General features: G+C 40.1%; 1 protein-coding gene across 1 annotated transcript in view; it reads right to left on the minus strand.

The window, feature by feature from the left end:
* vps53 (VPS53 subunit of GARP complex) overlaps positions 1-11,175 on the minus strand; it is a 33,271-nt gene extending 22,096 nt beyond the window's left edge. The window contains 6 exon segments of the mRNA XM_080513983.1: positions 1,198-1,317; positions 2,019-2,134; positions 2,542-2,628; positions 9,331-9,447; positions 10,677-10,757; positions 11,074-11,175. Coding sequence (XP_080370109.1) covers positions 1,198-1,317; positions 2,019-2,134; positions 2,542-2,628; positions 9,331-9,447; positions 10,677-10,757; positions 11,074-11,160 — 608 coding nt within the window. The 5' untranslated portion in view covers positions 11,161-11,175.
* Between the last annotated feature and the right edge of the window lie 16,177 nt (positions 11,176-27,352).

A 27,352-nucleotide genomic window follows, 5' to 3' on the forward strand; every position in this document is an offset into this window, starting at 1 on the left:
CATCCGTTTCTCCAGCAGTCACTTCTTCCATGCAGCTGTTGTTTGGTATGAACGCCATCCACCACACCTCAGTCAAAACAGAACAGAGGGCTGTCCTTCATTTTATTTGTTTAGAGGGATCAGCACTGCTTTGAACCCGAATATCGAGCTGGAGTGATTGTTTTGTTCTTGGAAAATATTAGTGGAAAATGGAAATCTGGTCCAAGCCGTGTGAAACAACAGCATGACGACAAGTTTCACCGTGTGTTTAAACAAGACGAGATCTGAACACAGGCATGACCGACTTCCCCTTTACTGTGACGGTGCTTCTTGCACATATATTCAAATACATGGAGATGCGCGCGCACGCACACACACACACACACACACACACACACACCTGAGGTGTGTGTACATGCATAAACAGGACATAATGTGCAGAATACCTCCTCAAACACCAAAACCACTTTTCAACAGTTCAGTTGACAAACTGCAATATTTCAGGTTGGCTGTAAAGCCAGATCAAATTCAGGCTCCTTTAAATGAGTTTGACAGTTTGGCCACTTCACGTCCACTTTTAATAAGATTCACATGCTTTAAGTTATGGGAAAAACACACTACTGCCATGGTAAAAATACCTAGTTGCAAAAAAATTATAATTTAAACACTTTCAGAAATATGGGATAAGATTATTATAGTTTCTTTCACTACAATATACAAATTCACTTTGATGATTGTATATGTGACAAAAAGCTGCTCGAAAGCAACAAAAATCCTACAGAGGCAGGCAGGCATACATACACTGAGTCACAATTTATACATTTGAGTGACTATAGTTCTTGCTCTTATCCATGTCTTGTTTCTACCTTGTTTTTTATGAACAAATAAAGTTTGTCTCAACTTTCATGAAATGCTTGTGACAGCTAATGTCTAGATTTTGTATAGATTTTGTCTCCAAAATATGGCAAAATGAAGCATTTCACAAATACAGTAAAACTCCTGGACTCAACTCAGGGCCTTTCTCACCATGGCGTGATAGTGTTAACCACTACACCTGCATGCAACCAGAATATGAAAATCACAGGGTGAAATATTGTCAAAACTCAAAAAATAATGTGAGACCAGTGACTCCTGAATGTGTGAGTTTGTTTTGTCAGAATGGAGACTATACAAATAAATGCATGCGTGTCATCAGTGTTATTAGTGCACGTTTGTTACCTCTCAGACAGCTGTCTGATCTGGGGTATTCCCATGTACTTGTGGAAATGTTCAAGGACATTGACCACACCCTGCAGGAGGTTCGCCACTTCACCATACTGCCTCTTCCTGGTCATGGCCCTGGAAGAAGCACACATTAGTTTTCATCCATTATTAGTATTTTTTTTTGAAAATTCCAAAAACAACAATACACTTTCACACATAAAATCAAATTTTTTGACCTGTAACTCCATGCAAGACGTTGAAACGAATGTGTGAGCTGCTTATTTTGTACTTCACATTTATTATTTTGTACATTTGTACGTTTAATGAATTTATTTCTATTTGTTTTCAAAGGTGTTTGCTCTGGTATTTAGTTTGTGTACAGTGCTTTGGCTTCCTGTGTTTGCTTTACAGCACTTAATTAAAGATTTCACGTTTTCTATGACAGCCTTTCAAAGGCGGTGAAGACTACCAGTTCTGTGAATAGGTGTTATCCAATGGCTGTACATTATTCTAGCTACAACTGTGTATACACTTTAAGCATATTTTACTGGAAAAGATGAAAACCATGAGTGAGACTGGTAAGAGTATTCAGACTAGTTGACTTATCTGTGGACAAGCCAGATAAAACCGTTAATGTTGCCATCTGTAGCAGAAGATTTACACTTTGGGCCAATGATTTAGACTATAAAACTATAAAACGACCATTCCACTGCAGATTTTTTCGCATACATATGATAAAAGCCCCGCTTTGTGCTGGAACCAGCCAATACTCCACACCTGGTTGAAGGTCACAGCTCAAACAACTTCACTTTGCCGTTAGATGCACGTATACCCACTCGAGAGAGTCAACACCTCCAGCCAGCATGTGCAGGTGGTTGAGGGTGGTGATGGACGTGGTGAGGTGGCGCTTTGCATGGTCCAGTTGCTTTATGTCCCTCGTGATCTCCTTGACCTGCACGGGAACGAGTCAGACTGGTTCAGCAAAGAGCTCGGCAGGGAAGAGGAGGTGGAGGGGAGGAGGGCAGGGACGAAACAAAAAGAAGTAGAGCAGGAATAATCACACACACACACACACACAGCGTTGAGAAATAACTGATCCTTCTTGCCTCACAAGGGAGGGTCTGTTTGCCAGTGTTCCCCTCACACGCCCCATTCTTTCTGTAGTGACCCAGCCTGTTGCCCTTCCTGACCCACATTGATTCGCACGCAAACGGTGAAACTTGTGACAAAAAGGCAACTGAAGCTGCCCCACTGCCCTCTGATGTAACACAGACTGTACGTCCCCAGTGGTGTCTGTGTGTGTGTGTGTGTGTGTGTGTGTGTGTGTGTGTGTGTGTGTGTGCGTGCGTGCATGTGCACCATTTGTTCAGACTTCTCTGCCTTGTCCTTGATGTCCTTTATTTTTCCAAAGAGTTGCTGGATGGCGATCTGGGCCTCCTCCAAAGCCTACACACAAAACAAACAGACACATCAGACCTGCAAAGACCAAAACAATAATAATTTAAATGATCCAAGGTTGGCCAATCAGTCGCGATACACAGCGCTTAGTGGTTCAGTATGAGGTTAAATAGGTTTGTGTCTGCCTCTTAAAGCCTCTTTCTTTCTCCAATTATCCCAAATCAATTCCTAAAATGAAAGTTTCGGATAAATATGTAAACCTTTGATAAAAACAGGACACAAACATTTGTTGATTTCATGAAGTCAGATTTGATTCCCCAATTGAACAGAGAGAACATTTCAGATGTTGAAAATCTGACATTTAATGAATAATATCAGCTCACATTCGGTTCTATGGTGCCCACATGTCTCTTAAATGCTGATGAAGTTATGCAAATACAAAACAGCTGGAAGATAAAGGCCGACTTTTGATTACCCAAAGATTACTCGTTCATTATTTCATGATATTATAGACTGTCAATTGCTGGATGCTTCATACGTTTTAAGTCCCAACTTTTTAAAGCCGTATCACTGCTGTCAAATTTAAGGTAATAAAGTAAAATATAAGTTTATAAGATCTGCAATTCATTGCTTGCCATTTTGATCCAAATTGCACACATTCTGAAATGTGGATTGTAGAAACATACCGTCCAGAAAACGAGTTTAGAGATTCTCTGAAGGATGAAGTGTCAAGCAAGTCAACTTTCTTAATGTGCTTTTAACTGTTTTAACCATATTCCTGTGGTTGTAATATGATGAATAAAATTAATTGTATAGTGTGTGATTCCTTTTAATGTTTTCATTCATTCAGTTCTTACACTCTTTCCCCCCCTAAGCAACAAACAAGAAACCACAAATGTATTAGTGGTTTCTTGTGGTGGTTATTAGCCTATTTATTTAGAGTATGGAAACACGAACATGAAAACTCAGCCAGCGGCACATAGTAAAACCGACATAACTCACTATTGTACTTTCTTCACAACAAGTAAGCGACCGTCTCCTAAGAATAAAGGGTCGTGAGAAGCAGTTGTTAGGTGGGTGATTTGTGGGTGTCACAGTTAAACTTCCAAGGAATGTTTGTTTATTTTAGCCGGCCCCACCGCTGGCCTTGCCCCGTGTGAAAATCCACCCTGCTAATGCCCATTTCCACTCGCCAATGTCAAATGCACTAATTGTATATCTAATTGACAAGCTATCTCGATATCTGACACCGATGGCTCCGAAGCGACATCCCGGCCACGGGGCTAAGCCCAGCATAGAGACTGTCACCATAAAGGCTAAAGAGATCATTAGCAGGTTTAACAGCCTATAAAGCTCAGCCCAGATTAGATGACTGTTACAACTGTACCAGAGCTGCAGTGCTATTCTAATATTTCACCATCATTTGACATGACAGCTGTTCTTTGATGGTCCTAAACCGAGATTTTGCCCTCCGACATCTGATGCCAGGATAATTGGCTTCATTTGGCATGATGCTGTGGCCCCGGCGCAGACACAACTTTGACTCTCCTCACACTCTCTGGCACACACACACACACACACACACACACACACACACACACACACACACACACACACGCACACAAGGAATGCTAACAGCCGGCACCAGCTGTGGGAGGAATGCACCACTTTTACAAGCACCTCTATGGAGCAAGTGGACAGTGGGAGAGCAAACAAACGGAAGTGTGCATGTGGACACACACACACCCAAATACACACAGATAGGAATACATAAATAATTACACAAACATAAAGACACACGGTCAAACACGTACATTTAGACAAGCGTTCATGCCCACATTCACACCTAAATGATGTCACCATCCCCATGTGAAGCGTTTTCAAACTAAATGTTTCTGTACAAGATGATCTGCCATGAAGGTCAGACCGAGACACTGGCACCCAACAGCCTTTAGTGAAGATGACGGGAAAGCTGCCTGTGTATTGGATGCATCCTCCTTTTGTTTTCATGCTCAGTAGCACCCTTTGGTTGTCCAGTGACAACCAAACCAGTCTTTGATCTGAGAGCCGGGGAGGAAGGGAGTGCCATTGGCTCTTTAAAGAGATTCTCTGGGGGGCTTCTTGAGCAAGCAACGTGGACCCAGAGGAGGCCAGGAGCCCTGGCGCTGTGATTGTCGCTCATGCAGACTCAGCTGAGTCAATCTGGCACGCTTCCTCGTCCTCATTTCCTGTATTTAGCCTTGAGGAAAGCTGAGAGAGAGAGAGACCACTGCCCAAGCGGGTGTCTCAATGCCAGAGATACTATCTACGCAAACACGCACATGCAAAACCAGTGTGTCTCTAACACGCAATAAGCAGCACGTTTAATGGCATACAGAGGTTATACAACCCGGCCGAGACAAGAAGTGGGGCACTTCTTATCAATGTTTGAACATGCTTGGGATGAACTTTATGTCTCCCTCTGCTAGATTTCAGTGTACTTTTCTCAAGTAAAGGTCATATAAAATGGTACTTTGGTGTTTTAGGGCCAAGCACAATAAATCAGATCAACTCAACAGTGCTATTTTAACAGCTGGAGCACTGCCTGAGCACGGCACTTGATGTAAACATTTACGGAGAAGAGAGTTCAGAGAAAAGAGAGATGCTTCGGAAATCTCTCCTGGTGGTAAAATGTTTCCTCATATCAAAATCGGCACTCCTTAACTCCTGCGTTCATAAACACCAACAGGTTTATACATTGTTAAAAATACAACTTCATTCCAGCTCCTCTACCTCTCATGGCAGGTAGTAATTTTGAGTTGAAAGCAGGACTTTCTAAATGTTTCTCAGATTTTAAGCGGTACCGTTGATCGATCTCGGGCTCCAGTTGGAGGCTTTTGATTAAAAATATCTGTTAAGACTTGTCATAACATTTACACTATCTGCAGCTCAGCTTTTTAATTAGTCTCTTTCTGCACAGAATAAATCCACCCGTCCATCTTCTTCCCTGCTCAGTCCACACGGGGTCGTGGCGGCAGCATGAAGAGCAAAGAAGCCCAGACATCCTCCACACCTTCCTCCTGCTCAATATATACATCCACTGACACAACGCTGGAGATGAAAGCATGAAATCTAAAAACAAACTCTGGACAGCCCTTTCTAAGTTAACATTAAATATTTACATTACATTATTTACATTAAGGCCCGACTTATATGAAGACCACCCAAAACTGTGGACAGAGAATATAATGACCCTCAGAGGATCCCAGGTTGGGAACGACACAAGCAATATCGAGAGCGTGAACGAGGGTGTGATTGTACAAATACAGCATGTGTGTTTGTGTTTGTGTGTGTGTGTGTGTGTGTGTGTGTGTGTGTGTGTGTGTGTGTGTGTGTGTGTGTGTGTGTGTGTGTGTGTGTGTGTACCGCTGTGCTTAGCAGCTCACTCTGCCATAACCCCGCAAAGCAATCACTTAGGAGGAATAGGAATGTGAACGACAGGCAGTAAATGATAACAAATGTTTGCTCTTGTTAATGAGCTTCTCCAGCCGAGACTCCCTCTTCGGGATTCAGACGAGAAGTTTTTCATATCCTTAATTTTCATTCCCCTCCCAAACCCCCCCCCCCACCAAAATTAATAAATGGCCTTTTCATTAGCTCTGTAATTTTTGGGGCTCGGGCAGCTGTGGAGGCACACATCATCCCCACTGCCATGACAACAGCACAGACGAGAAGACACGCTGGCAGCTGCATGTGGCAGGAAAACCTGACGTTGGCAGGCCACAATGAAATGCAGGTATTTGCTCTGTGCTGTGTGCACACAATCAGAGTGGCCGGGAAATTCCTGCTGCTTTCACAACCTGCAGCACATTGATAGGTAGCCTCTGTCATATTCTGACCACATCAAATCATTCAAGCTGGTAGAGTAAAAAATGTTTGAAAAAAACTAAATCATTATCGCAGACACAATCGTTCATACTGAGGCCAATTAAGCCTGTGGGGGCAAAATGCGGCTGTAATTGTATAAATGCATTTCACTGATTTTATTACAGTCCAAAGGAGTGTTAAAATGTTCCAGCTGGCCATCAACAACCACTGGATGGTGTTTTTCACACAGGTGTGCACTGGAATATATAAGAAATGGCTGTAGAGTATTTTTTACTTTCAGCTTCATAAGCCCTTTCATTAAAGGTGCAGTGTGAGAAATTATACTTAACTGTACTTACTTCAGCATCTATACCTGAAGTATACAACATAAAGATAAATGGAAAAAGACTATGGCTGGGGTTTCTTTCATTGGCATTGAAAGCATTAGCATATTTTCACAAGTTAAATAGATTATTCTACCTTTAAACAACAGCAGGGGTTTCAATCTCACATAAATTGAGCTTGAGCAGGTCAGACCAGTAAAATGATGATATAATGACATCTAAATGAACAAATGAAGTATTTCTATTCTATTCTATTCACAGACATTTTCCCTTTTCCAAATGTTGTCGCACAAATGGGTACAATGCACTACAGTAGCTTTACATTTTATCAAATAACTTGTTACACAGCTCAAAGCAGAATATTTTCAAGAAAAAAATACATCTTTTTTTCAGTTAGACATCCATAGAATGTGCTCCATTTGTGGAATCAGGCAATCTCAATCTCACAGTGTAGCTTTTACGCTCATGCTGCAGTATTTCTGGAACAGCGCATGCTGGCTTTCCACCACTACAAAAAATACATTCCTCAGTAAATAAACGAGTAACAGCAGTTACATTAATGGAAACATTTCAGTACATATGCTTACACCTTGTAATGTCATCCCGTGGGTCAGATTAGGCTCACTGGCATAGCAGTTTTGGTCCTATATAGCCTCGAACAATAGAACTTATTTTGGCATCTTTGCTTGGCAGGACAGGCTGTGAAGTGCATGATATTGCCAAACTCTGCCCATTTCTATTCATGCACACAGGCCTTAATGTGTGTTGCAAAAGTTAATTAATTGCTAGGTTGCATTTCAGCGAGGCAGACCGTGAAATTAGCTGAATACCAACCAGTGATGGGTGATAAACTCTTCTCTATACCACAGTTTCCAGGCTGGAACAATTTAATAAAAACACGGTTTCAACCCTACAGCAAACCATCTAAATAATTAACCTCACATATTTCGTACATCACCGTAAAATGTAGGTCAACTGGTCTTGTTTGCAATAAATAATGCAACAAAATTAAAATGTTAGCAGTTGTTAATTGTTAAGATTGTATTGCGTATAAATGTTTTTCTACCACAGAGAATAAAAACATAAGAATGCACTTGAATTGATGAATATACATGTAAAATAAACTGAACAATGGCGAGTCAAAAAAAAGAAAAAAAAAGCACCCATTCTAAACATCAGCTGTCGGCCACTGAGACGGACACATTTCCACACTCTCGTCTGTCAAGTGTGTTACTGTCTGACTTCTGACAGAAAGAAAAAAAAAGGAAAAAATTGTAGTCACTCTTCAGACCTCGTCAGCCATCTGCCTCCTTACTGGCTGCCTTCAGCACTCGCCATCAATGTAACCGTCTTGTGTGTCAACCTGCATTCAACTCATTGAGGGAGCTCAGTCAGGATTGCTGGTCTTGTTTGTGTTACTCTCTTACTGCCTGTATGTTTCAAACTCCGGCCTGAAACATTCAGCTCTCCAGCTTTCCATCTGCGGAAAGGATTTTGCCCAGAGAAATGGTGGAGGGGCTCTGAGGGGGCCGGGAAAAACAAACTATAATTATTGTGTGTGACTGTTTAATGTTATTGGTCTGGAATGGGATTTAGTGTGCTTCCGCTATCAAACGGTAGCTGACCGGTGACGACGCGGCCGCCGGGCCAGACATGCCGACAACAATGCACACCTCATTATGTCAGCTGGTCAGAACAGGCAAGTGTCACATTCCTGTCAAAACGCAGTTCCTTGACGGAACAACCTGGTTTGTATCAGAAGGGCCTTTCTTTTTTTATTGGGATCTCAGAAGAAAATGACAGATTTTCTGTCGAACTGAGGTTTTTGAGCCTCAGTATTTACATGACGGAATCTGTCTCACAGACATGTTTTCCGTAAAGAGGGGCAGTCTGAGCGCCGGGACTGGATCTGAGTCATATTGTCCTTTTCCATGGAAGCAATATGCAGAAATGAAAGCACAGGACAGGGGGAGGAGCAGAGCTTTTCTCACTTATGTTCATCCAACGGCACCATCCTAACTTCAGGGGAGTCATGTTTTTGGTTTTTTTTTAAGAACCTGGTATCACTAGAAAACTTGGATTTAGTTTGATTTAATTATCTAAAAATGTGCAATGAGTGAACACCTCTGACCTTATTTATCCAGATAACTTGAGAATTCCATATTACTAAGGATTTCGATGGTAATGACAAGCTCATGATACAAATGCTTTCTAAATGTTTGACACACTGGTGAATCTCGTCAGTGATTGGACGTTTGTTCTATAGGACACTGTAATGACGAGATTATGAGCATAATTCTATAATACCTGCTTCTTGGTGGCTTTAAAATTTTATAGTGATCTTAAAAGTGTCGGCGTCATGGTTATGGAAGGTATGCATGTCAAAGCCTGTCAGCAAAGACAGAAGAGGAATACAAGGGTGGAATCATGTAATTTGAAACTTAACCTCAAAATACCCAGTAATAATTTCATTTTTTTCAAGATTATTGAATCTGCAGACAAAAAAAAAAAAATCTAACTATTCTATTTATCGTACCACAACAGCTACAGCTCAACTTACCTGCCTGCCATCCTGGCCCACATTGGTCTGTCCCCTGACCACCGTCCTGATGTTGTCGTCCAGACGTCGAATCTTCAGGCGAATCTTGTTCACAACATCGTCAATGTTCGCCAAAGACTGAGGAGGAAAACAAAGTGAGCAAACTCAAGGAACCATGATGCATCAATCAACCACATAAAAAGACATTACGGTATGTCAAATTCCACATTTTTGGAGAAGAACTGTGATTTTGTTTCATCAGATGTTTTGCTCAACCCTTTATTCTAATCAAGTCATAATGTGTTGCCCTCTAGTTCATATGTATTCAAAAGAAATAAAATATGCCTCAAAAAACAAAAATGATGAGATACAGCCAACACAGCGGGTTGGCCTTCTACAGTGCAAAAGCACAGGCCACAGGCTTACAGTGACCCCTCATGGAGACCAACTGTACATACGAGCGCACAATAAACATGGTCCCGTTTTACTGGTTCGATATAAATCAAGGGACAAGTTTGCCTCTCGCAATAGCTTCAACTTATTTCAAGTCAGATGAAACACCAATGAACTTGACTGAGTAAATTACTATGTATTTTGGGCAAATTTAATATCCACACAGCCAAATTTCTTGTACTTTATCCTGGTATAATCAGGGCCCTTGTCTCCAAGTACGACAAGGGTCACTTTGTCATTTTTATAGCACATCACACATAAATCCTTGAATGGTCCATGCATGGAAATACGCTACTTTTATGCTGTGGTTCCTGAAATTGAAGTGCTGTGGTTTGGCAACATCTCTGCACAGGACATTAAGTGTGGGCAGAGGGTGGTCGGAGCTGCAGACCACTAGTGGAACAGTTCACACACCACTGCAAGACATCTATACCAGGAGACCCGGGATCAGAGCCCTCTGGATTATTAATGACCTGTCTCACCCCAGCTGCAGCGTGGTTGAGAGGCTTCCTGGTTGAAATAGTGAGACTCACGAAAGAGCTTCCATCCAAAGGAGTTTAGACTTCTGAACCAGAATGGTTTAATTGTTGAATTGATTAGTCAAATAACTTGTAATTGGTATTTGTGTGAATAGAATAGAATAGAATAGAATTGAATAGTGCTTATTGTCACTCTGTGGAAATGTTAAAACACAGTGTAAGCAGCAGTGAAATGTTGTGACCGCAATTAAAACAAAAGTACAACACAAAAGTAAAAAATACACTACTATGAAGAGTTAAAATATAAATATTGAAATATTAATATATTAACCAAATCTAGGAGGAACAAACAGAACACGACGCAGCGTCCATCCATCGATAGCCTCCAACGAGACAAACCATAACCTGAATGGCGTCTCAATCACTGGACTGTACCTGTTCGGTGGGGAAAAGTGTGTTGATGTATTCCACAGCATTGAAGTCTGCTCTGTCCAGCGGGTCTTGACTGGGGAAAACCTTGTGTACACGAAGATAATATTGTTAATATTGACAAATTGTTGTGCAGCCTTGCTGATTATTAATAATGGAGCGTTAGCGGCGATACAAGCAAATACATGACACTGAACGTGTTTTCTGTTATTTCTGCAGCCATATTACCGCAGGATTACAGACTAACTAACACTCCGCACCACCTTTAACTCCTTAATTATTATATTCGGCTATGTTTAAAGCGTAACACCATACATATTGTATGGAATGGAGCGTTCGCGCAGGGTAAGTTAGCTGTCGCTGCTGTGAACACAACGACAGGACAGCTGAGCCGTGGTCCCACCTGCTCGATGGCCAGTTGCACCTCTGGAGTTAGGTGCAAAATAGCCTCCAATTCTTCTGCAAATTCAAATTCTTCTTCCTCCATCATCTTCAAAACAAACCGAGCAGGGAAGCTCCTCTCCGGTGCACCACTTCCTGGTCTGGAGGATTCTGGGAGAGGTGATGACGCGGCTGGGAGTGTTGCGTTCATTACCATCGAAAATGAGAAGCTTAATCAAGTACGTTATTTTATTTTTATTTATTTATTTCGTTTCTTGTATTTCTGTTCAGCAAAAAGCTGTACATAATCTCAATTAAATGTAAGGTGCATGTCATAGTCATATCCAGTACAGGGAGAAGAGATTCCCACTTGGGACCAAATTAGAATTAGAATTTAATATTATATCAATCAAATTAATTATCAATAATAATATTATAATAATTATAATTTCAGATTGCACTGAATACAACAACAAAGTGGTATATATATGATTATATTTACAACAGTGTTCATTTTTTGGAACGTAATTAACACAAACTTGATGCCTAATGTTTTGAGAAACAAATGAAGTGCTCAGAATACTTGAGATCTTCATAGTGTTCTTGTATTTATGCACAATGCAGCTGAACTGTAGCTGATGTTATTGTTTATCGGTGATGTAATACCTTTGTAACACCTACACTAACCGTTAACAATAGGCGCTTTTAAAGAGCACTATTTCCCGTCAACATCAGCTAAAGTACATGTTTGTTGTTGACCCTTTAAAAAGCAGTCATTCTGCTTTTGAACAGTCATGTTACCTGCTTTTATGAACTGAGGACATGCTGACCCCCATGTGCTTCACACAATGCATTGTCTATTGATGTGTATCTCAAACAATCCCACTTCTTACAATATAAACCATAAAATGCACAGCATCAATTGGAATTTTTTTGGGAAAAAACCCATAAAAAAGCTCATGCTCTTCACTTTCCTTTGGAAATGACTGTTTGAGAGCCCACAGAACTGTTAAAAGTCTAAACATGTTTTAGTGCTATTTTGAATCCTTTAAGTATACCATAGGAGCCACAATATATTATGCTTTTAACCCTGTCGTCAACACTACATTGGATAGCCAAAGTGAGGAAGTGCAAGTGTCTGAAGTGCACTGACGATCAGAAAGTACTTCATACAAACCTGCTTCAAGTAATTTAAAGTACGCCTTTAGAAGAATTAAAAAAAAAACCTTGATAATTAAAGGTAAATGTCAGATACAGAGGGATAAATCCTATTTTAAAAACAAGCCTGGCGCACTCTTTATTCTACTTTCATCCCTAAAGCCTTGTGTGAGCTGAGGGGATGAAAATCCCTTCTCAAAATATTCTAATTAAATTTTATACAGTCTGACAGCCCCTTCCCACACTGCTGCACTCTACAAATCTGCTTCATCTCCCCATTGCTCAGCGATGATCTTAGTGTATTATGATCTCCTGTGACCTGTGACATGACTTCGTGGACAATGTGCCCGTTCTGTCTATTAATGGCATTTAAACGGACCAAAATTTGACTCTGCACCTACTGTAACTCTAACCATTTATTGTGGCACATATTGTCTTGTAAGGAGCAGCAGTGCCTCCTGCTGTATTAACAAGATGCAACACACAAACACACACATGCACTCATGCTCCTGTAAGCCCCCAGATTTAAGGGCGTTACGCTTTTCTATTCCTACTCACTAGAGAGCTTTTAGGACATTTAAAAAGAGCGACTACATATAAAAAAGATAAATGAAAAAAAGGGAAAAGCTGGGCAAGACTGACAAGGGGAAAAGAATGGAGAAAAATCAGTGAAGTGGCAATAAAAGAGAAGATGAATGAGGAGGAAAGATGACACAGTATCAAAGAAATGATGGGGATTAAGAAGGAAGGAAAGACAAAAGAGAAGACTACTGTGGCAGTAAAATGTTCAACTAGACATTTTTATGAGGATGAAAATCAGTAGCGTAAAGACAAGAAGAAAAATGAAGTAGTCGGAAAAGAAATGAGGGGTTCAGATGTACAAAACATAATTTCTTTGTTTACACAGTCTTGATCCAAGCTATTTTTCCTTTTTTTTTCTGAAGGTAAAAGCAAAGCCCTATAATTGAGAAGGCTCGATGTGAGTCATAAGAATGAGCTGCAGAAACACATTAACAAATAGACTTTTTCAAAGGTTGCAGCGTGGCATTGAAATGTAAAGGAGAATGACCGTGGCTCAGGGCCAGAAATGAAAGAAACATAATGAGAGAAAGAGAATAAAGAGAGTGAAGTGTAGACTGTACTGTATTTTCAGTGTTGGAGGGAGCTTTTGTGTGGAAGCTTATAAGAATCTGTACAACCAGAGAAACTCTTTGCCACACAGGGTAGGAACTAACACAGCACACTCTCTGTGTGCATGCAGCCGCAGGTATGAGTGTGCATATATTTCAATGTATACTGGGAAACAAAGGAAAATCAAGGTTTAGATAAGGTGACTGTCCGAAGCATCTATGTTTAACTACCGGTAATCTTTTGATCTGTTTTATATTAGCCATGATTTTATCCCCTTTTAAAAAATGTTTTAGCTACGCTAGGTTTATTGTATTGTCTCCATCTTTTATCTACTTTTTTTTAAATGTGACAATATTTATTCATTTGTACAGTACTATGTCCACTGTGGTGTCTTAAATGTGTATTACAAATTAATTAATTGATTTTACATGAGAGAGCTGGTCCATCAGTCTTCTATGCTTCTTTATCACATGCAGGATGTTGAGCCAGATGACCCCATGCAATGAAGGGTACATCATGGACACTACCCTCAGTCTATCACAGGGTAAACCTATAAGTTACACAGACACACATACTTACAGACAATTTATTGTCACATATTAGAGTCATATACAGGTTTTCCTATAATAGAAACCTGTGCGTGAGGGCTCATGGAAAACATGCAAGCTCTATAAATAAAGTCGGACTCAAGTCCTTCCAAGACCTTCCAAGTAAAGAGAAGTAACCACTACTCCATTATTATTTACAAACAAACAAACATGGACATAGAGTATATACACTATTTCCAACCACCACTGCAATAGAAACAATTTTCCCAGTCTATAACATTTAATCAGGTCACAACATTGATTAGTCTTTAAACAATTAGCAATTAGCTCGGTGCAGCCACTTGTTTATCATACAGAGCAGTATTTGTTTTTGTTTTTTCAACAATGGTCGGGATGAAGCATGGATAAAGTGTAAAATGTAACTAAAATAACAGATTGCAATTATCTGCAAATCTAACAAACCCATTGTTTGTTGGCCCCTTTGGAGAATTTATTATGGCCCCTTCGGAGAATTTATAATATTAACATTAATAATATTATCATTAATAATTAATCAATGTCGCAATGACTTTAATTTTAAGCACTGCAGCTGGTGGGATGTGTGGGTTGAGGAACATTATTTAACATATTGTACCAATTCATTATTTGGGAAATTTTTTTTATATAAATACTGTAATTGATTTAGAGCATGATGAAGCCATTACAGTGAGTTAAGGAACAAATGATGCAGGAGACTTGGAGCTCAAAGTCATGCAATTCCTATATCATATATTAAAACTAGAACGTACAATCATCCAAATGTTTAATGAGGTAAATGTCTTCAGTTACTTTCTGCCGCCACCATAAACACATCCAGAGTCGGTCTGGAAAAAAAAGCTGGGCACACAAAATGAGAGGACAGCCACAATCATGATAGCACTTAATTAGCCAGCCGGTTTGTGATAGCTGGTGGAAACCCATTTTCAGCTAATGCCTGAGCTGAATATGCTGGACTGTCGCCGTCGCTAACAGCTTAAAAAAAAGAAAGAAAGAAAGAACGAAATTTCTGGAATGTTGGCTAGGCAGATCTGAGGGGAAAAATGAGATGTTAAGTCAGGCAAAACACAAATGCTGCAAGGCAAAGCTCATTTGAGTCTCTGGAGAGGAAAGAGAAAATAAATGAGATCAATGCATTACCAGATTATTAACCTTTTTGCAAAGAGTGGCACGAAGTCCTTCAGGGTCAAACTTTAGAGCACTTAAAGAACAGTTTTGAAAAGCGGCCCTGTATTATTGAACCCTTATAATGAGGTTACATTTGTCTTCTAAATCCATAAATGGGTTTTTAATTACACATTAACTTAATTCGAACATCCCCAGCTTATCTCAGCACAGTAAAGCATGCAGTACCTGTGTGACAAGAGTTGCTGAAAAGATCCCTTGTATGAAATCTTAGCAGGACCAAAAGCTGAGAACTGCTGTGTCAGTTTCATTACAGCATCCAAAATCCAACACTGTGGTGAAAGTCATCCCTTCAAAATCAGCGACGCCGGGCTCACTTCGCTTTGGCAGTTCACACAGAAGACAGCGGGGCTTGGAGTGTGGTCCAGGGATTACACTGCACCTGGAAGAAAAGGAGGGAGCTGTCAGAGGCGTCAGCAAAACTAAATTTCCAGCAGCATCTGATCCGAGATGTTCTGCATTATGGGATTTCTGTGCACGTGCTCCACGTAATTGTTTGTTTGTTTTTGTTTTTTTTAATATCTTGGGTTAATAAAAAGAACGGAATTCAAGAAGTTTACTGAAAAATGGAGATACAATGTGTGTCTCTCCTGAGTTATACTTTGGATGCAAGGACATATCTGACAATTCTTAAAACATTATTGTTGGACGTTTGTTTCAATCGTCATCAGACATGCGTGAAAAGAATACACCATAGACTGTGGAAAGGCATAAAAGTTTGATGGACTAAAGTATATATGGGTTATTCCTATTTCCACAAACAAACATACAAATGTATTGGTAGGAATCAGTTCAATACACTCTATTTTAGGTTGGAGTTAATGCTTAAGTTTGAGAATATTTTTCAACATTTCTCTCACTGTTGACATCACACAGTGTCTTGCAGTTTATTACTACATTATATGGCCTTCATGGATCTCATTTTGTGTCTTGTGTTCTTTTTGAGATTCTGACTCTGGGTCCATTTACACGTAGCAAAAACTGTGATATTTTAATGTGTTTGGGCCTTTTCGTTTACGTGTAAATTAAGCTACAAGTCACCAAAAACGATTATCTGAAAACTCTGAGGCAAGTGGAGATTTTGAAAAATCCCTTTACGTTTTGCATGTAGACACTCAGTGAGAGACGGAGTTTAACGTCACAGTATGTGACAGAAGCGTCATGTGTCTGCGACTTATGTTTACAGTTTTTGGTCCCAACTGTTGTAAAAAATAATGTCCTAACCTGTAAAAAATATAATCATGTGGAAATAAACACTCTGTTCTTTAATTTAAGGTGCCAAATGTCATCATCCAAATGCACCAGATGCTGTCGAACACAGTAACATCTCACTCTTCAGCCTTTTTTTTTTGGCGATCTGTCCCAACCTTGTCAGATGTTTGAATTTATTCATTGATGAAATCCCTTAAGCTGTCTGAGCATTGCCGTGCCAAGCTGAACTCAACAAGTGCAAGTAATGTAGAATCACAGAGCATGTGGCTTCACTCTAGCACGCAGCATATGCTCCACAAAGATGTCCTCAAGAGACACACTGAGTCTGTCATGAAATGCCAGAATTTCTGTTATTAGGAAAAAATCAGTAAATTACACACAAAAGGATTCTCCAAAAAGGGGCTGCATACCAAGATCAGCTCTGGATAAGTAAACCTGGAATGCTAAAGAATAAAAAAAAAAAAATATTATAAAAAATTTCTGCACCACCATGATCTGTAAGCTCGTTTGCATATGTGTGAACCCCCTGATGCGGAACATGAAAGCTGCCATCTGCACAGACATAGCTGTGATCTTAAAAGTTGCCGGCTTAAAGTGGCTGACTGGCGTCACCTGAAATGTTGTTCATGGATTCAATGACAGCGTCAGCTGAAAAGTCAGATGGATCCAGGCACTTTTTCAGCTCCGGAGATTGAAACACATTTCCTGGCCTCTTCAAGACGATCGTGACGCATGAATCACAATGCATGACCCAAACAATACACACCCCACCCAAACATTTTTTTTGGGGAGGAAGCGAGGAGATGCTGCAGAGCAGCATAACTCTCGAGGCAGTGCTCCAAGCCTGGCAGCACTCGCGGCCGCTTGGCACCCCAGCCAGTCTTCGAGCAGCAGCCAGCGAGGCTTCTGATCAAGCTTGAAAACTGATCAACTGAACATGCAGATCTTGCCATATGAGCACTTCCACCCCCACTCCACCCCGCGATTGCCACTATTCCTGTAGAGACCCATGTAAATTTGACGTAGATTGCTTCAATCTGTTGTGTGTGTTTGTCGTCATGAAGCAAACTCTTAAACTGATGTCTGGAAGATGAGGTAAATCGACTGAATGTTGATGAGGAACATTTGAATAATATTCAACCATCTTTGCAATGTGCATGCTAAGCTAAATGTCATCTTTAAAATGAATTCATTAACCATTAGTCCTTTGTGGTGCAGTGGTAATCTGCCCCGTGTAAGACTGCGAATAATAACACCATATGGAGTTAACCCTCTCCTTAGCAGTTGGAAATTACCATGCAGATTTAAAGGTCAAGGTTAAAATAGATAGGAAAAGAGTGCTGCAATTATTATATTTTGCTGAGGTTATCTTTCATGAATAGATTGTGAGCCTGAAGTCCATGAAAAAATAAAAAGCCCCAAAAAAGTTTTAATATTATTAATAGTCACTGTTAAATGATTTAAGTGTGGGTGGTTGAAGTAGCTCTGAAATGTATGAACCTGCGACGGAGTTTGCTCTTACTGTGCCTGCGTGGGTTTACTCTGACGAGGAACACCCACAATCCAAAATCATGGGCCGTTAGGATAAGTGATGTCCGGGGCGTCCTCTGCCTTTCACCTCATGCTCACCGAGCTCGGCTTCTGCCTCCCACAACCCTGGATCAGTTGAAGTGGGTAAAGATGGCAGATGCATGGATGGAGGGAGGATTTTGTGTGCAGGTAATTTCAAGATGATTTTATTTGCATATGTAAGATGTGGGAAGATGACTACTACTTGTGACACAAATTATTGATCAATTTGTGCAAATAGTGGGTTTAACAATACAAATAACTCGGGGGGGGGGGGGCTTCTTTTGATGCATTTACATTTCCTGATCCATTAATGTAAACAATGGTAACAATCAGGAATCTCTCTCTGACATGACTAAAGTAAAGGACCCGCCGCTGTGACTCATGATACATACCAAGGGAGTGTTTGAAAAAATTTTTTAAAATTTTTTTATAGAAACCAGAACAAACACACAGACGGTAAGAGACATTTTAAGGGCATTGGATAAGGACATTTTTTATCGACATAGCAAGATGAACTGGCAGCAGACATGACTGCGGTTCGCACATACATTCAAACACAGTGTGTCTGTGGATCAGTTGGTAGAGACGGTCGTTTTCCAATTCCATTGTTCACCGGTCGATACCTCGTCTCTTCCTGTTCCTTTGTTGAGGCGTCCTCGGGCAGGACGCTGAACCGCGAGCTTCTCCTAATGGAGGCTGAGCGCCTCGTCATTGTTGTGTGAGCGTCTCTTTGTGTAACAGATTGAATGTGAGTAACATTGTAAACAGCATGAAGACTGCTGGTGAGGTGAAACTATCTATACAAATACAAATATTTTTTGTTTTTAGGTAGTTCAGAGAAGACCAGGGATTTCCCTATCATTCTCATTGAACCACGATACTGATCCGATTTTTCAGAATTGATTATCAGCCAATACTGTTACTTCAACTGATCAATCGAAACTTGCTAATGTTGGCTCTGAGCCAGTATCCACCTATGTATTGGTAAATCCCTGGAGCAGACATATCATGAACCATACCAGCATGTATAATGAAACAGATCCTAAACAGGCACATGAAAATCAGAACTGGCCTTTACAATTATTTAACATGAAAAAACAAAGCTGTGTAAACTCTAAATACGTGATGCGAAAGTATAAGTGAGCACGAAGACACAATTTGTGCTAAATGCTCAAGTACAACACTCGTCCATCCATCATTATCATTCCTGTGGTTTCTGGAGCCAGTAGTCAATCCCAGCTGACTCTGGCCAAAGGCAGGTCACAACCTTGACAGGTTGCCAGTCTGGCAAAGGGCTAACCCAGAGAGACTGCCAGTCACACGTATTCAGATTAACACTTACAGCCAATTTAGAGTCAACAATTAACTTCAAATGACTGTTTTTGGACTGTGGGAATAAACTGGGGTATGCTGAGAAAACCCTCACGCAGAGGATAATGCAAAAGCCACAAAGAGACGCTTCCAAACTTAATCAATGGTATGGTCTCTGTCAGACAAAAGAGATGAAAACAACACGAGCGTCCTTATTAAACAGGGTTCAAGATTAACAAATTGGACACACATAATACATTTTTTTTTTTTTTTATTTCCATGAGGAAGATATTGCACCGATGCTCTTACATAGAGTGAATACATAAGGGGATATGAGACCAATTCATTTTGAATTGGATAGCTTGTGGATAAAATACAGACATACCTGCATGTGCAGTACAGGTATAGCATTTGTGGAAACAACGCATTCTTGTGTGTGTGTGTGTGTGTGTGTGTGTGTGTGTGTGTGTGTGTGTGTGTGTGTGTGTGTGTGTGTGTGTGTGTGTGTGTGTGTGTGTGTGTGTGTGTGTGTGTGTGTGTGTGTGTGTGTGTGTGTGTGTGTGTCTGTGTATCTGTAGTGACAGATGGTCCATTTAATAAACTTGCTAGGATGGCTGCCTATGGGGCTGGCATGCCAAAGATGGGAAATGACCTTGTTTTTATGACCTATTACAACAGGGGGTGCGTGCTCTCTCCCTCTCCCTCTCCCTCTCCCTCCCTCTCTCTCTCTCTCTCTCTCTCTCTCTCTCTCTCTCTCCATGTGCAGGTTGCACACACGTGGATCTCAAGATATTAAAGTTCAGCATTTAACACATTTTTGTCTTCTTCCTTTCAAACGGGTGTATTTTGTACATTTCCTATAAATGTCATCTTTGTGTTGAGAAAACTATTCAAAAATCCCAAAATATGAATTTAACTTCATTTCAATGACATAGACAAGAGTCTAGTGGTGCAGGGATTTAATTCTACTGGGACAGGTCTTCCAGAGTACGTTGTTATAAATGTCACAGAGCACTATCAAAAGTGAAATCCATTGTCTTGAATAAAGCATGATACAGGAATAAAATTGGACATCCAAATAAAAGAGAAAAAGGTGAATCATAAACAGGTGTCACATTTGATCAATCCTCAACATGGTATTGCCATCTCAATAAAATAAGAGGCCCGTTCACACAAAAAACAGTGATATTTCACAGTGTTTGAGCCTTTCGTTTAAACGAAGCTTCAGGTGACCGACAATGATCATATCTGAAAACTCTGGCCAAAGTAGAGCTTTGGAAAATCTGCATCTTTACATTTGCATATAAACAGGGGGGGGGGGGGGGGGGGGGGGGGTAGAGTTTAATGTCACAGTATGTGACAGAAAGCATCACATGTGTGCGACCAGTGTTTACACGTTGGCTGCTGTGATGACAATGGATGCTGCTGCAGCAGAGGTTGTTTTTACATTTGTTCAAATGCTTTTGGCTTGTTTGCATTTTCAATCCCGCCATTATTGGTGAAGGAGCACGAAGTAACTCATGACATTTGTTGTGTTTTTTCCAGCTCTCTCAGTGATTTTGCTTTCTTTGAAGATCACCGATTTAAAAGTAGAAATGGCATTACATATGTTTTACATGTTCAGCTTATCAGGTGGTGCGATCCCTCAGGTCATCAGGTACGTCGTAGCAGGAATTTGGCTGAGGCGTCTTTCAGCGTCACACCGGGAGATGATAAAGCAGCAGCAAGCTCTTACAACATCTGTATGTACTGTGACCTTGGGTGTCAAAAAGCACTGATAAGTCAAATGGGTTATTAATGATTTTACCTGTATTCAAATAGGCATTTTCTAAATCCAGATTTATCACACTTTCTTCACCACGAGAGAAAAATGTTATTTTCCTTTTTTTTTTTTAAACTCTGTTCTTTTCTATCATTTCCTGGTTTTTGATTCACTGATCTGAAAACTGCTACAGCTGGCCAGAGAATACTGCCCTCCTTCTCTCTTTCGCTGCGTGGGAGTGTTTGCGTGCATGCATTCAGGTGTGCCTGCAAACGACTGTGTGTGATTGAGTCTGAGTTGTACGCTTGCTTGATCCCAGGAGCTCGTGTCAATGAAGTGTGTGTATCGGTGCATCATTTGTACCGGGGTGTGTTGGAACCAACTGGAGCATAGGGGGGGGTCCTTCTGTGGCAAAAATAGAAACAGAGCGCCGCACGACAGATACCTCGCTCTCTGTCTCACCATCTCATTCATGGCTGTCGGAGAAATCAACGGGGCAGTTAAATTCCTGGTGATATCATTTGATCCTGTTTTGTTCTTCTATGTACTTTCTGCCAAAAAAGTGTTTTGTTTTTTTTGGTGTCTTTCTTGAGTATTAAAACATTGAACTCATGCCCTTTTCGTGTCTAAAGAACACAAAGAGGTGGTTAAAATTCACTTGGATTTATGATTTATGAAAACATAGAATGTAAAATGGGAATAAAATCAAAATGAAAGACCCCCAAGCAACAGTTTGGAGAATACTGGCATGGTAGAGATACTGTATGTTAAATTAACTTAAGGGGAGTAAGTTGTTAAACAAAATGGAATAGTAACATTAAAGCCTCTCAAGTTACAACAATCAATATACAAGCACAATTTAAAATAAATTGTCTTAATTTACTTTTTATATGAAGACATGTTATGTGAAAACCTTTCAGTTACTATCATTGTTCTGAATAAGTAATCCTCTTTATGTAATACATTTTTTAATGAATTTTGTCAACCTGAATAGAATATTGAGAGATTTATAAATTTTTCTTATTTTATAAAGAGTCACTCTAATGCCCCTGGCATTAGAGTGGCTGTAAACTATTTATTTGTTTAAATACAACAGCTTCTTCTCTTCTCTTCTCTTCTCTTCTCTTCTCTTCTCTTCTCTTCTCTTCTGTAATGAACACTACCTGTTAAGACTGTGATTACCTCTAAATATTGATGAGAACATTACAGCTGCGTTAATTAGTTCGCTGAACTCATCTATTCCCATTGCCAGATAAATCAACCCTCAATCTGTTGCACTGACAAATGGGGCACACAGACACATGGGCAAACATGTCAATTCCGCTCAGATTTTTACGGCTTTTGAGGGAAAATGTTCCTCTGAAATTGAAGAAAAATGAACTTGATAGGCTATTTCGCAAGGGTCACAGCCATGTTTTTCAAACCATTAAGAAACAAATGTGTGTCCAACTCCGCTCATTGTCCAGTCACTTCTCTACTACACTGATGTATTAAAGTAAATGATCAATTTCACTCAAATACAAGGGAAACACTGTCAGTATCAATCAGGTTTGTTTTGTCCCTCTATGTAATATTGTGTTTTCAGCAGCTCTCTATTAAAAGTGCCAGAATTTCTATGGCGATAGTATCAGTTTACAGTGGTAATCTAGAATACCACCATAATCCACAAATTAACCCAATTATAAAACTTTTTCTCCCCTTTTTCCAAGTGGCTTCATCTGTTCATGCTGTTCCCTTGAGCTGGTTGGTCTTCCAAGATGCACAGCCAGGTCCAGCTGACCTGCTTCATCTACGTTGAGGTACCTAATACTTGGAAAATTAAAACATTCATAGACAAATAGATAAAAACTACAAAATTGGTTTTGAACATATTACATGTATAAATAAGGCAAAGGAGTGTATGCATTTTTTTTAATCAAATGGCTACTATTGACAGTACAATTAAACATCCACTGAATAAAAAGTACTTATATGTAAAAATGTGTAAAAACACCACTTTTACTTCCAATGAAGCGACATGTGGGCAACAGCAGTTGTACTTGAGTAGAAGTGTTAATTAGCTACATTTTACTTCTGATTGCGAAGTTTCTGCAGCATTTCGGTGTTTTGCCAGTGAGAACTCATTTGAAAGCTCAAAATATGGGGATGGTACTATTTTAGATCTTCAATAACCGACAGTTTCTTTGGAAACAGTTCTGAATGTCACTCACTGAACTCACAACTTCTGAAACTGTCTGGATCGCCTTAGAAGCAATTGCTATGCCGACATTGCAAAGGATTAAATCCTACATCATAGTAAACATACTTCACCTAGATTACATCTTTTACATACTTCAGCAGTCTCAGTTACATTCACAGTGTCATACACAAAGGTTAACTTGCTGGCGACAGCTGTTGAACTTGGAGTTCAGCATTTACACAAGGACAGACTATGGGTGAAACGGGTGATGGATGGACAACAGCTCTGAGTCAGTGACACAAAGCTTATTTTGTCTGCTTTTCACAGCACGAGCAGTTCAAAAATGACCTGCAACGAGCTCCCAGGCAAGAGCTGCCCACAGACAATCATCAGGAACTTTACCCCTCGGCTACTAGGATGCCCCATAAATGTTTTCTTGATTCATTGTCCACGTCACTGCAACCCACCTGGATATCTCTTTTTTGTTCCATTAACATCCATTTACTTTCTTCTGCAGTTCAAATCAATGAGCGTATGCTATTGATCACAGTCTGGGGTTATTTATATCCATAACACCCTATTGATAATTTCAAGGTCCAACCTTTTGAAATGTTCTTGAATAGATACATTTCTCTCTCTCTCTCTCTCTCTCTCTCTCTCTCTCTCTCTCTCTCTCTCTCTGACTGGAATTTCGTTTTGCTTTGCCTCTAATAAGTCCACATGTGCACTCCCCATTCTTGCTTGTGAATATGTTCAATTGATTTGATTCAAAAACGACTCTTAGATCGTCTTTCTTTGTGTATCATTGCTGCTTCATTTGCTTCTTCCTTGTTCTAACCAAAGCAACTCTCTACAGGTCTTGGTCAGAATTGCATCAAGCTAAAATACCTTGAAAATAATGTAAAGCATCCAGAGAATGGCACTATTGTTTTGTACAGAGGTGGCCAGTGTTGCGCTGAGCTTTCGAGGGCAAGTATTGTGTAATCTTCTCTTCATAAAATGTGTTAATGCCAAGTGTTAATCAGGTTTCTGCTGAATGTGTGTGAGGGAACAACAGGCTGCTAAATGTCAGTTGTTACTGGATTATCTGTGGCCTGGAACCCCATGATAATGATATATGGACTACGCATCTCTGCATGGAAACAGATGCGCGTTTGCAAGCGTGCGCGCGGTGATTAGGATGGGCTAACTTCGCTTTTCTTGGCTGCCTGAATGACTCCCGTTTGAGCGTAAACCCTTTATTCTGCCGAACTTATTAATCAGAGGAAGACAGAGCAATTGCGACAGAGGAAAAGTGTGAAAAGAAGCAATGATGACAAGCCAGAAAAGAGAAACACAGAGAACGAACAAAGGACCAAAAAAAAAAAAGAAAAAAAAGAGGAGAGAGGGAAAGAGAGAAGAAGACCAAGTTTTAGCATGGTGTATAATCCCTGTCGTGTTTGTTGTCGCTCCTGACTGCAGGGTGGTGGAATTTGAACGCTCAGTAAACGCCTTGCTCAGAAGCAGTCATCCCAACTGGCTCAGCAGCCTTTGCCATAAGTGCCTCATTTGATGTTCTTTCAACCTGGCAACAAAATCTAAGGGACTGCATGAAAATTGAACCGGGGACATGAAATAATGAAACACTGAACAGCTTCCCTGCGTCGACACTCCGACTAGTTCACTGCTATAAACTGTGTGCGAGGAACAATAATCATGGATACATGCCAACATGACCAGTCAGTCAACATTACCTGTCAAATAACCTGAGACGTTCAAACATGGTCTTGTCCACTCGTTCAGTAACATACCTCGAATTGTCTGTCTGGGTCTTCACTAATCTTTTTAATTCATTCTGTGTGCCCCCCCCCCCCCCACACCATTCTTTTAAAAATTCTGTTTATATTCTTCCTGACCATGCCTCTATCTCTGTTTCATTTTCCTTCAGCTTGATCCTCCAGCAGAAGTGTGACCTTGGCACTGATTGGATCTCGGCTGTTACAGGCTTTTATATAGCTGTTACCGGCAGGTACAATTAAGTCCCCGGATCTTTCACCTCCTGCAGCTCGTACTGGATGTACAACACCGCGCAGACGTGAAGTAAAAACATAATACTCCTATGATACCAGGTTCACCTTCACTTTTCTGGGTAGGTGATCTCACTGACATTAACACGGAGAAAAAGGAAGCCTGTATGCTTCTTATAGCCTTCAGTCTCACACAGTTCTACATGGCTGGAGCGCACTTACAGACTGTATGCACAACATTCACAAACATCAATGTCATTGTAAATTATAGCTGAAAGAGGGTTTTTTTTTTTTTTTTAATTGTTTTTGCCAAGTGGTATTTTGTTCACCCTTTCTATAGAAACTTGTCATTCATTTCTCGTTTGTGTGTTCAATCCTGATGATGATGATGCAGAGCAGTCATACTTTAAACATTTAAAAAGAATGTTTAAAAAAATGCACCTGTGAGAGCAAATTTTATAAAATGGCTGAGCGAATATAAGAATGCTGGTCTACATCAGGCGCAAAACCTCTGTAACACCATCTGTTGTATGAGTTTGTCCGCCGTATTAATCCAAGTTGTAGATAAGACATCCTTCCACAGTGCAGATTAGTTTTCAGCCTTTATCAGACCAACTAGCAACTTTGCTTGCTCTGTTCCAGTTTGACCAACAGGGCCAAACAAAGCCAGCCAGTAACGAAGGGACATCATTACCCACAGTGTTCAACTGTCATCAGGCACCGTTTCAAGACTCGGTTAATGGTAGTGTTGACAGGTGAACGAAGGCTCTGATGACTCTGGCAACACGACTGGAACGTTTCAGTTTGCCTGAAGTAAATAATCAGGCAGGGGTTTCCAAAAAAAAAAAAACATTCCCTACATTACATACAGCTTGATGCTTTATCTCACAACAAGCATGAAACCTCTTATCCTTGTTAAATGGTTTGAAAGATTATTTTTTTAATTTGAATTCCTCTCTATCTCAATAACTTTAAGTAAAAATAAATACTGTATTGATTTCTTTTCAAAAATCAAAAGTGTCCTCCAGGGGAGGCTGGTAGGTAATGTTGTTAATGCCTGACTGTCATTCTAAGTCAGCCACACATTCCTAAAATGAGATGGACATCATTCATTCTGCTGTGATGAAAACCATTTTGTTTTTACTAAATATTGACAGATGTTTAGGCCAAGGGTGACACGTGGGGTGGGGGGGTTAAAGCTGGCCAGTTCACAGGTGAAGATCTGCAGGGTTTACAGGTAGGGGAGACATGGAAGCTTCCACGATGTATAGGAATAAATGATAAGAACTCATCTCCAGTTACAGTCTCATTCCTCACAGTGTTTTTCAGACACAGTATTTCTCTGAATATAGAGGTAAACATAAATGACTAATGATTTATTAGTCTTCCTATCATTGCTGAAGCAACAAACACTTCTATTCACACCAACATGATTGATACTGGTATACTACAACCTTAAGCAAATTACATGTTCATGCTTTTTTAGAAATTCATTGCATTGTAATAAATCATACCGAATCATATGAAATCAACAGACTCTTCAGCAGACAACTATCAATGAATCATGCTTTGACACAGATATTTGGTTTCTATGATACTGAGTTAATGCAATTGAGTTTTCCCAGTTCCAACATTTTAGGTTATGGAGACATACGAGATGCTTGTTATTATTAATTTGACCAAGGAGTACAAGCTCAGCTCTCTATATCAGGTCCGGGAACAATGGATTCATTCCATTCGAGGTGTATTTATTTATTTATACTGAACAGAGGGCTTGTGTATTGAGATTTATTCTTATTTCCAAACATTTATTTTTTATACTTCTTATCATCTCAGGTAGACAAAAGCAGATCTCAGATTACAATATTTATACATCCGTGTACTTCCTGAGCATTTGCCAATCCATCACAGGACAAACAATAGAGCGATAATAACAATGCGTGTTTGAGGAGTGTGTAAGCAAACCGGGATGTGCAGAAAAAAAAAACAACCCCTGCATAGCCAAGCAGAAAGGGAAAAGAGATTAGATTACTACAATTCTGCACCACAAACAGCAGTCTTCTGGTACATTCTTGGGATAATTTAGGTTTCGGAGAAGCCAGATTTTGTCAGGTCTGTGAAAGGAAATTGGATCCCATCACACAGCTGTTTTATTTCCCAGCGTCTTGATGGCGGTTACTTAGAGGCTGTTATCCAGGGTG

This window comes from Blennius ocellaris, assembly GCF_963422515.1.
Source record: "Blennius ocellaris genome assembly, chromosome: 2".
NCBI lineage: Eukaryota > Metazoa > Chordata > Actinopteri > Blenniiformes > Blenniidae > Blennius > Blennius ocellaris.